Source organism: Manihot esculenta, chromosome 5 (genome assembly GCF_001659605.2).
Source record: "Manihot esculenta cultivar AM560-2 chromosome 5, M.esculenta_v8, whole genome shotgun sequence".
Lineage (NCBI taxonomy): Eukaryota > Viridiplantae > Streptophyta > Magnoliopsida > Malpighiales > Euphorbiaceae > Manihot > Manihot esculenta.
In genome coordinates, this window is record NC_035165.2 from 27,162,200 (window position 1) to 27,173,662 (window position 11,463).

At 29.3% G+C, this 11,463-nt stretch overlaps 1 protein-coding gene across 1 annotated transcript; it reads left to right on the plus strand.

Annotated features, from left to right (window-relative positions):
- Nucleotides 1-260: 260 nt before the first annotated feature.
- On the plus strand, nucleotides 261-6,163 carry LOC110615592 (sugar transporter ERD6-like 6). Its single transcript, XM_021757555.2, has 18 exons — nucleotides 261-686; nucleotides 934-996; nucleotides 1,068-1,157; nucleotides 1,243-1,302; nucleotides 1,410-1,475; nucleotides 1,567-1,632; nucleotides 1,760-1,835; nucleotides 2,540-2,604; nucleotides 2,698-2,790; nucleotides 2,923-3,003; nucleotides 3,117-3,201; nucleotides 3,610-3,656; nucleotides 3,779-3,841; nucleotides 3,922-3,981; nucleotides 4,109-4,174; nucleotides 4,271-4,330; nucleotides 5,332-5,446; nucleotides 5,650-6,163. Exons 1-18 carry the CDS (start codon nucleotides 492-494, stop codon nucleotides 5,760-5,762), a joined length of 1,464 nt encoding a protein of 487 aa, XP_021613247.1. The 5' UTR covers nucleotides 261-491; the 3' UTR covers nucleotides 5,763-6,163.
- The last annotated feature ends 5,300 nt before the right edge of the window (nucleotides 6,164-11,463 follow it).

Genomic DNA, 11,463 nt, shown 5'->3' on the forward strand with positions numbered 1-11,463 from the left:
AATTTATTTAATTATATAAGATATTGAAAATAGTTCATTTTTTATTTTTTCTAAAATTTTAATTAAATAGTGATTTAAATAGAAAATTTAAATAATTTATTATTTTATCGATAATTAAAAATGAGAAGTATAATTACTTTTAGATTGATGATAATTTAAGTGGAACAATTATTTTATTTATTTAAAAACCTAAATTATTTGCATAACAAATTATAAAAATTAATTTATGATTTTTAACATATTTCAGGACTAACTTATGCTTTTACCCAAACAAAAATAAGCGAAGCTAAGCTGCTCTTATCATATCCTCTCGCTCACTTGCTTGGCTGCTCTTCTCACCGGCCATTCTTACTCCCATAATTGAACCTCCCTGTTTTCTTCGCTAACCTAGATTTTCCTTTCTTAGCCATTTTCTCATACACGTTGCAAGCATTAAAACTTAGGTAGAGAGAGGCAGAGAGCTGGAGAAGATCTGAAGATAATTGCGGAGAATGAGTTTCAGAGACGATACCGAAGATGCGAGAGGGGATTTACGGAAACCCTTTTTACACACAGGGAGTTGGTACAGGATGGGCTCCAGGCAATCCAGTTTGATGGGCTCGTCCCAGGTCATTCGCGATAGCTCCATCTCTGTTGTCGCCTGTGTCATGATCGTCGCTTTGGGTCCTGTTCAATTCGGTTTCACCGTAGGCTAACTAATCCGATCTCTTTATTTGTGATTTTAGACTTCAGTTGGTATCTAATAAGCTTCAGGCGAGTGTCGAAATTGGTAATTTTAGCTCGAAAAGGAACAAGCGTCAGCTCAAGCTCTATAACGTTCTGTTTTACTTTGTTTTTATTATTATGTTTTAATTTGTTAGTTTCAGCGAAGAAAATTTGGAATTTGAATTTATCTTCTTCTCTTTAGTGATTGCTTTAAGTTTTCTTGCGCAGTGCGGTTATTCGTCTCCAACCCAAACTGCGATCACTAAAGATCTTGCACTTTCCGTCTCGGAGGTATCTCTATTCTCGCTACCGCTTTTAGCCTGGTTTAATTCAGTCTAGTTCTAATGCTGTTTATTGGTCAGTACTCTCTTTTTGGTTCTCTATCCAATGTGGGTGCCATGGTTGGGGCTATAGCTAGCGGTCAGATTGCCGAGTATATTGGACGAAAAGGGGTACAGATGAGCCACTACTCATATATAATTATTCTTTTGCTTGGGTTTTGGATTATTAAATTATGCCTTATTCTGTCAATTGCAGTCTTTAATGATCGCTGCTATTCCTAATATTATTGGGTGGCTTGCTATATCTTTTGCTAAGGTGAGTTCAATAAAGAGGCAGTTTTAATATTCATTTTAGGCTTATGATGAATGCTGATATTGACACAAGCCTGTTAATCTGTATCTAAGGTTTATGCTTTTATGTAGGATGCTTCTTTTCTCTATATGGGAAGGTTATTGGAAGGTTTTGGTGTAGGAATTATCTCATACACGGTAATTTTGAGGTTGATTCTGGTCATCTAGTTTGGAAATGCATGCTACAGTAACTCCTAAAACATCAATCTTGTTTATCATCTGTGCTTAGGTACCCGTATATATAGCAGAAATAGCACCTCAAAACTTGAGAGGAGCTTTGGGTTCAGTGAATCAGGTTACTTGTGTTTCTACTTTCTAGTTTCATTTTTGTCATGAACTGTTAGTATTCTCACAATTTGATACTAACTACTGATTTTATCACTTCACAATCTGATTAAATTCCTTGTATTATTGTTATGTAGCTCTCTGTCACAATTGGAATCATGCTGGCTTATCTGCTTGGACTTTTTGTTCAATGGAGAATACTTGCAGTTTTGGGTAATCCTTGGGATATCTTCTCTCATGGACCACATCACTAATTTGAATTTTCTTGGCTCATTTATTTGTTTCCAGATACTTTTTCTCTTATGGACGACTACTGGTCTTTTCTTGAACAAAAATTGTATTAGATGAGCTTGCACCCAAGTCTATGTGGCAATTGATATAAATTAGAGGTCCTTGAGAGAGGAGTTGTTTGATTTCTAAGCTTTAAATCTTATTCTGTGTATATCCATCCATGCATGTCCTGAAATTATTTCCTGTCAAAATTAATGAGATATAAGATGCAAAGTCATTTTTTATTCAGTGGAGGCAGATAGCCAACTTGGCGTCTATTTTCTTTTTGCTCTTGAACAAGAGCTTCGTTATGAAAGAAGTTTGCAACATGTTTGACTTGTTACACATTTTTTTCTGCGCATATTTTAATGCAACCGTATGCTTTCTTCCACAACACCCATTCGAAATGCTCCTTCAGACACGTGAAGTCATTTGTGTCTAGCATATATGATTACCAATGGGACTTGAAAATTTTAGTGCAGTCCAACTCTGTTTTTGCAGAGGATCTCAAAGTCTTGAATCATGTTTAGCTCCACACATGTCAAGGGAGAAAAAGGGAATTTTACTGATGTGGTTTAATATAATTCAATGCATGTTTGCAATGACGAAATTTTCAGATGCTATAACTTTATCCTAATTCTTTGCAGGCATATTACCGTGTGTAGTCTTGATACCTGGCCTTTTTTTCATTCCAGAATCTCCTCGATGGCTGGTAATTATGAGATATGCTCCTCTTTGGATCCAAGATTTATTGGTATATAATTTGTTGATGCAACTCTCTTTCTTTTTGGAAATTAAAATTTAGGCAAAAATGGGTATGACTGAAGATTTTGAAGCTTCTTTGCAAGTTCTTAGGGGGTTTGATACTGATATTTCACTTGAAGTGAATGAAATTAAGGTAACAAAATGGTATCGCGATGCTGTTTCCTAACTGCAAAGTGCTACACCTTTTTTTTTTTTTTCAGTTTAAGATATATATATTGAGTCACAATCTTTGATGGCATTTACCTTCAATCTTGCAACTATCCAGAGGGCTGTAGCTTCGACAAGTAGAAGAACTACAATCCGGTTTGCAGAACTTAAACGGAGAAGATTTTGGCTCCCTCTAATGGTAATGTTTCTTAATATCACCTACAAATTTTGGTTTCCATAAGGGATTATATTATTGCCTCAAACTTTTTTGTAGTGGAGCCTAATGTGTTTTTATTTATCAATATCCTGCAGATTGGGATAGGATTACTTTTCCTGCAACAACTTAGTGGAATTAATGGTGTTCTATTCTATTCCAGCACCATTTTTGCATCTGCTGGTAAGCATAATAAAAGTTTATTCTACAGCATTTTGTCAGGTTGTTGCAAAAGAAACATTGGATATTGTTATTTAACTATCTCACCACGCCAATTGTAATCCTGGAAATATCCCATATTATTTCCCTTCATCTTCTTTTCCCCCGTAGACAATGTTAAGGTTAAGGGCAATTTGGAAATGTGATATTCTATCAGTACCATAGGGATCTGTGGTTGTACAGAAAAATTATTATATAATGGAGCATATATCTGTTGTCTTAGCTATGAATTACTTTTGTGGTTCATTTTCAAATAAACCTATTTTATGTGCCTAGTTTGCCACAGTTCTGCACTTATGTTTGATATTTCAATCTTCATGGAACTGCTGCTGCTACTTCCTATATTTAATTAGTTGCCTTAAATTTGACCAGGCGTTAGCAATAGTAATGTAGCTACATTTGGGCTTGGCGCCATTCAGGTACAACTTGGGGAAAACTTGCAAAGAGATTATGCGCTTACTCCTTATTGCACAATTGCTGTATGTTTTGAGAAAGTCTTATGTAGTATTAACTGTAATTGAAAATGATCTTTGTTTTTTAGGTTATTGCTACTGGAGTAACTACATGGTTAGCTGATAAGGCAGGACGCAGGATTCTACTTATTGTGAGTCAACACAAAACTACTTTTTTATGCGAATTTTGGAGGAAGAGAAACAAATGATGTTTTCTTTTGTTTTCTCGCAGGCTTCCTCTTCTGGGATGACTGTCAGCCTTCTACTGGTTGCAGTATCATTTTTTGTGCAGGTATATACATAATGAGTCTTCCAGCAAACGTTTCTTTAGCAATCATAATAGTTGAATGAAAGATTTTTCTTTGCTGGTTATTCTGCAGCCTAATTTTCTATTTCCTCTACTTTATTAATTGAACCAGGATATTGTATCGCAAGAATCTACTTTATATAACATTTTGGGGATCTTATCAATAATTGGAGTAGTGGTATGTGGTATTTTTTGGGGCATTATCTGCGTATTCTTGTTTAAATCTTTGTTGCTAAATGTTTTCAGATGTAGCCTAATCCACTCCTTCTTGCAGGGGATGGTCGTTGCCTTCTCTTTGGGCATGGGACCCATTCCTTGGATTATAATGTCTGAGGTATCACTATTTCAATTACTCTTCAGTTTATGTGCCATAGCAATTTCACAATTTGCGATCTAGCTTCACAGTTTTCTGTGATTTTGACTGTGTGAGCATTATTAAAAATTGAAGCAAACTAATGAAATTCAATTATTTTGCTTTAGGAAATTTTGGTTCTTGGTTCAGTATGATTATAAATTTCAGTTTGTTTGATCAAATGCATGCTGGCTAGTTATTTGCTTCCTGTTGTCAGACTGGTAGAACTGGTAGCTACAATATCAAAAGTTTGAATTGAATCTATGGCATTTTTCTATTTTAACTTTTGATACAATCCCCCTTGTTTGGGGATTATTGTATTTAAACTTTCCAATATTTACTCCATCTTCAAATGTTGAAGTTGAAGTTTCTCTTTGAGTGCCAAGTTCTTTGCTGAGCTTCAACATTCCGTTGAAGTTCAGTTTCTTATCTGCAGTTTGATTTTATAAAAAGGCCAGGTCACTCAAACTCCTGAAATTCAGGGACAATACTGGAGTGCAATTTATATATTATGACTTATGACCCTGAAGCAGGACTACAGCTGTTTTTTTTTTTTAAAAAAAAAATTTATATATAGAACCTTCTAAAGACAATTAATTTACAAGGCCGGGCATTTTTAATGCTTGCTTCAAAGATGTAAACGATAATACTATATCTGTGTAACCACATCTGGTCTTTTTATTGGGATTTATAGAACCATCCATGGACAATTAATGTACAACGAGGCAGGGCATTCTTATGCTTGATGGAAAAATGTAAACCATGTTATGTACATGTCTTCACCCAACCTTTTCTAAATCAAATGGTCTGGAATTATTTTTTCACCTCACAAATTTAAACCTGCAATCATTGGATATTTTGCTGAGAACATATGCTTTGAGACTCCTGCATGGCAGACTGATTGATTACTCACTTTGTGACTTTATATGTAGAAAGGATAACCATGACCTGTATCTCTTGATACGCTTGATACATGAATGCAGATTCTTCCAGTCAATATTAAGAGCCTTGCTGGAAGCGTAGCAACACTTGCCAATTGGCTTGTTGCCTTCGTGGTTACAATGACTGCAAACTTGCTTTTGAATTGGAGCAGTGGAGGTTTGCCCTTCTACTCTTCTGTGTGCACATATAAATGAGGTTGAGCTGTAGGATCCCACCGAACCAAATCATTAGATAGATATTCTGCTAACTTAAAAGTAGCCTTAAATGTTTCCTAACAAACAGAGCACGCTGTTACAACTGTTTTAACTATGGTTTTACATTTGTCTTCATCTCACCTGGACTTTCTGCACTTTCAACAGGAACGTTTACCATTTACATGATTGTGTGTGCTTTCTCCATTGCATTCACAACTATATGGGTTCCTGAGACAAAAGGGAGAACATTAGAAGAAATCCAAAGTTCCTTCAGATGAGGAGGTTTGTTGTTTGCAGTCGATGAAATTCTTTTTTTGTAAGGTAGGAAACTCAGTCTTGGCGTTTCCCACTTGTATGCCCTTCAATTGCGTAAATAAACTTGTAAGAATGTTCGGAGCATTAAAGAAAGAAGCATTCTTTCCTACTAGCACCTTGGGTTTCTTGGGGTTGTATTGCTTAACTTCTCTGCATTTAGTGCGTTATTTAGTACTTCCAGCAGTTTGGAGAAGAAAAGCATGAGGTAAATCAGATCATGTCTCTAGACAAGTGAAGGATCTTTCTGTCTAAATAGGCAACTTCCCATAATTATATTTTATGGTCTCATAGGAATTGTAATGCAAAATAATTAATGATGTTGATTATTTTTGGAGTATAATATCATATCAGCTTTTGCTTGGAATGCTGTGGTACTGGAACACAACACTCATATCTGACAAGTAGTGGTAAGACGGGAGTGCATTTGAATAGAGAAAGCTAATTGCTCAAGATGCAATCATCCAACCACAGAATACAGAAAGGAATAGGAATATTATTATTTATGTTTGTAGATTTGAAGTCTTTAACAAGAAATAAATGTGGATAAAATTTCATGAAAAAGTAGAAAAGAACTTAAAAAATGAAAGAGAAAAACCCTAATATTGGCGGAGAAATTAGATCTTTTCGGAATAGATTTAATATTTATTTGAAAGGAATATAAATAAGTTGCAAGAAGAATAAAATTAAAGAAAAATTCAATGAGAAATTCATCAATAATCACTAGAAAATTTAAGGGAAAAAGGCAGAATAGAAAAAGAGATGATGAAAGAGGGACTATTGGGATAACGATATAGAAAAATATAGACTTTAGAAGAGGGTAAAAATAGGGCAAGAAAATACGTAACCAAATTTTTTTTAAAATAAGTAACTTTAATATCCAATTTATTAGTTATTTTTTATTAGTTAATTGTGATAAATTAAAAATATTTATTTTTTTTTAAAAAATATTCTCCTTTATTATTATTTTAATTTTAAAATTAAATCATAATTTTTTGAAGAAAAACACTATTGTGTATTTAGGTGAATTTTTTTATAATCACATATATCTTTAGTCCATTGCACAGAGACGACGTTATGTTTGCATTGAATCGACTTGTTAATTAGTAAATTTTACTGGTATTGCTTAAAAACCTCCATGGGCAACAATTTAAAGGGCTAAAAGAATAAAAGAAATCCAAGCCCAACTCAGATAAGCCCAATCTCAATACCATTCCGCCGACTAAACGACTTCTGGACCTCGAATTGTTTTTATTCTCAGTTTTCATGAGATTGATAGACAGCCTTGACATCCAATTGGGCAAGATAATCCCACCTTCCCAAGTCTACCTCAATTATCTTTGTTTTTTTTTTTAAAAAAAAAAATTATATTTCAAAACTGCAAACCACAATAAAATTTATAATAAAAATAAAAAAAATTCAAGACAATAAATCCGGTGATAATAATTTCAGCAAGCAATATTTAGCCACATTATTAATTTAATAATTAATTATTCATAAAATACATCTATAAAATATTTAATAAATATGTAAAGCAATTTGCACTATAAAAATTATTATTACATGAATTTTTCACAAAATATAATTGAGTGAATATTGAAAAATAGTATACAAAATATAAGAATTCGTTTCATATTCTATCTCACCTACCAAATAATATTTTTACTTAGAGAAGAAGGTATGACGTTAATAATATTTTTTTTAATTTTTTAATATGATAAAATTTGATAACTTAAAATAAAATAAAGTAGTAAAGGAAATTAAAATGTGTGTGTTTTTATTTATGCAAGAGAAAGATTCTAAAAATTAAATAAATAAAATAAGTCTGACGTGTAGGCACACTATTCACATACGTGTAAATAAAAAATCATGAAATTCCCATTGAATATGATATCTTATCATCAACAAAGCAATCCACATCAGCAATTACAGTATTTATATAATATAATATTCAAGCCATTACAAATCAAACTAAATTTAATACGTCAAATATATATTTTTTAAAATTAACTCATTAAATAATTAAATTAAAATAATAACTATTTAAATATTTAAATTTATAAAATTATAAAATTATAATAATTAAATATAAATTAATTATTTAATCATTGATTTATAAAAAAAAATACAAATGGTTCTCATTATTATTATTATTTACACTCAAAATTTTGTTAATTGTATTACAATTTCTTTTATTATAATTTAAATTTTAATATATTTTTTAAAATAAGAAGATTAAATAGTGAATTTTTTAAATTAAATAATAATTTTTCTTTATAAATATATGAATCTTCATCAAGAAAACACGGCTAGCCACTGCTTAAGATTTTCTTATCTCTACTTGAGAAAGAGAGAGAGAGAGAGAGAGAGAGAGAGAGATTCACAGCTGTTTGATGCAAGTGCTTAAGATATTTGTTTTGCCTGATAAGTATATATCTTCTAGAAAATTGGATATTTTCTTAACTCAGACGAAAAAGAAAAAGAAAAAGAAAAAGAAAAAGAAAAAGAAAAAGAAAAAGAAAAAAGAAAAAGAAAAATTTTATTAAGAAAATGATGGAACATTTCCTTCATTTTACTCATCCATCTCTCACTTGCATTCACATATATTTTAGAAAGTCTGAAATTCAATACTCCAATCCTCTATTTTTTCTATTAAAAAATTACTATCAAATCTTTATACTTTAAAATTTTATTAGTTTATTTTTATTTTAAAATAACCCAATTAAAATGAATTTAAATTTTATAAATTAATTTTTTTCTTCTATTAAAACAATAATTAATTAACTTTAACTTTAATAAAAAGACTAAATAAAATATTTAAATTATAAAATGAAATAATATAAATACTTTAAAATAATTAATAATTTTTTAATATAAAAATTTAAAGTTGAATTTTAAAATATAAAAATATTTTAATTAAGTAATTTTAAATAAAAATAAATTAATTAATTTTATAAACAATTAATTTACCCAAAATTATTTGTCTAAATTCATTTGGGCCGAGCACAATAATTACACTCAATTTATATAAAAATAATTAACATAAAAAAAGTTTTAATGAATATTATTTGATTAAGATGAAATAAAAAAATAAAATTAAAAGAAAAGTTCGGATTGAAAATGAAAAAAATTTATTAAAATTTTTTAAAAATTAAAAAGTGAATTTTTAATAATTAAAAAAATTTATTTATAATAGAAATAAAATTTTAATATGTAAAATTATAAAATATATTTAAAATATTAAAAAAAACAATCAAAATATAAAATGTAAATGATAATTTTTGCATCGAATTTTATTATAGAACTACGATTTTTGTTATACTTTTAAAATTCATGCGTTTTAAAATTTTTATTTTATCATAAATTTTTATCGAACATAAATAATAAATTTTTATTATTTCAGTTTAAATTTACTGTAAAATTAAAGATAAGCTACATATTTTATTAATAATTTAACTTTAGTTTGTTTTATAAAAAATAATTTATATTTTTATAGTAAATATTTTTCAAAAGAAATAATTTATTTTTATTATTTAATTTTAGTTTAAAAATTAAAATTTATTAAAAAAATTATATATAAAAAACTTAATAAAATTATCAAAATATAAAAAATAACTTTTTCTTTTAAAAAATATTTTTATTAAATAATTTATTTTTTTAATTAAAAAAATGTTTTTTATTAACTAAATATTTTTAAATATTTAAAAATAAAAAATATTTTTTATAAAACAAATAAACTCTTACATAATAAATATTTTTTATTTTTAAAATTAAATAATTTGTAATATTTGAACTTTAAAAAGAGTATATATACATGGATTTAATATACTTTCGCCAAATGTGCCGCTCCATAGTGACATCCAACGGTAACAGTAAGCAGGCTTACGGGACTATATAAAATTAAAATAGCGTCTCTATTAACGGCTTAAATTTTTGATAGAATGATATACGTTTTAATGGTATTAGAGACAGATTACGGATTCGAGCCTAGAGACTATATAAAATTAATAAAATAACGCCTCTACATTATACTTAAACTCATTATTGGTGTAGTATTATTAAATCAGCATCTCTTATGCATTATCATTAATTATTACTCTTTCCGTCTACTAGTATTTATCATTACAATTTTTTATAATAATTAAAAAATAATTAAATCACTTAAAATTGTAAAAGCAATAATTTTTAATTTAACTAAATTACTTTTTTCTCACTTGCTTACTTCAATCTCGTAATTCTCTTTACATTTGTCCAAGTGAGATAATTAACAGGGAAAAGTAAATGAGAAGATATATTTTACAAAATTATAAAGTATTAATGTATCTATTACAGATAAAGATAAAATTAAAAAAAAATAATTAAGTCTTTAATTTTCTCAAAACAATAAATAATTTTAAACAAATAAACTTTTTAAAAATGACAACCTTCATATTAAATTCAGTAGAAAAACCGATTAATTTATGATAAAATTAATTTTAAACAAGAATTCATCATCATTTATATTTGAGAAAGAATAATAATAATAATAATAAATATTATCCGTCTTATCCTTGAATATAGAGCAATATACAGATAATTATTTTTTTTTTTTTTTTGCAAATTTGTCAAATTATGGTTTGAATCACAAGGCTGCAGTGTCCATTTGTCGACATGATTTGAGCTTATCTACTTTGTATTTTCTGATTATTAAATAGAAATGAATTGAACCTTTAAATCTTCTTCTAGAAAAGTCATGAGGAATTTCTCGTTTTTTGGATGTTTCTGCACAAACTTGACCAGGAAGCAGCATTTAGCTACCTGCAATAACTCTCTCTCCGCACCTGTCATGGGTCCAAAAGAGTCGTAAAGATGGCAAACCTGCATCAAATTATCTTTAGTCATTTCAAACCGATGGCTTCAAATAAGCTTTGAGGAATTCAAGACATTAAAACAAGCCAAAATGTGATGGGTACTGCTCTGCATATATATATATATATATATATATAATGATTTGTTTTAAAACTATTGATTTAGTTCACCATATTAGAACTATGAGGAGGTATTTCCGGAGTATCTAGTAATATTGAATCTGAAGGTTCTAAATTTTGTCAAGCAATTAATTTCTTGAAGTAATGCACTGTGTTGAGGCAGTAGGAAAGGCAAAGGATCAGAAAATCACAAAGGCTAGAAAAAAACTTTATAAAGTATATCTCTGATGTGTAGGCATAATTGAAAATCTCGCTAATCACGATTGATAATAATACAGGGAGTGTGTGCAATGATGCTTGAATCACTCTATGACTTCAAAATTAAATTAATCAGTAGCCAGTAGGCAAGTCTAGCCCTGTGAAATTTCACAATCTTCAGATTACATCATTTCCCAATTATTTAGCAGATAACAATAAGACCATATGGCTAATAGGGCGAGAATTATCTTGCTGTTTGACAAGAATTGAATGATCAAAGAAAGCAAAATCAGACCATATTTGCATACGTAACAAATTTATTTGCAAATAATTTTCTATTCTGCTTAATGCATTTTCCCCTCACGTAAGTTTATTGACGAAGGCATTCAGCATCATTGAAAATTAGTAAAGAGCTTCTTCAAAAGAATGGGTAATTAAACATATTCTCTAACTCAATAATCATGTATGCAAATGAAAACTTTGGCAAAGAAAAAACAGACAC

Excerpts from the sequence above, each read along its gene's own strand:
- LOC110615592 (XM_021757555.2), top strand. The coding sequence starts at position 492 with ATGAGTTTCAGAGACGATACCGAAGATGCGAGAGGGGATTTACGGAAA. Across the intron at positions 3,842-3,921 it reads GACGCAGGATTCTACTTATT|GCTTCCTCTTCTGGGATGAC; the intron begins GTGAGTCAACAC and ends GTTTTCTCGCAG. Across the intron at positions 3,982-4,108 it reads CAGTATCATTTTTTGTGCAG|GATATTGTATCGCAAGAATC; the intron begins GTATATACATAA and ends TAATTGAACCAG.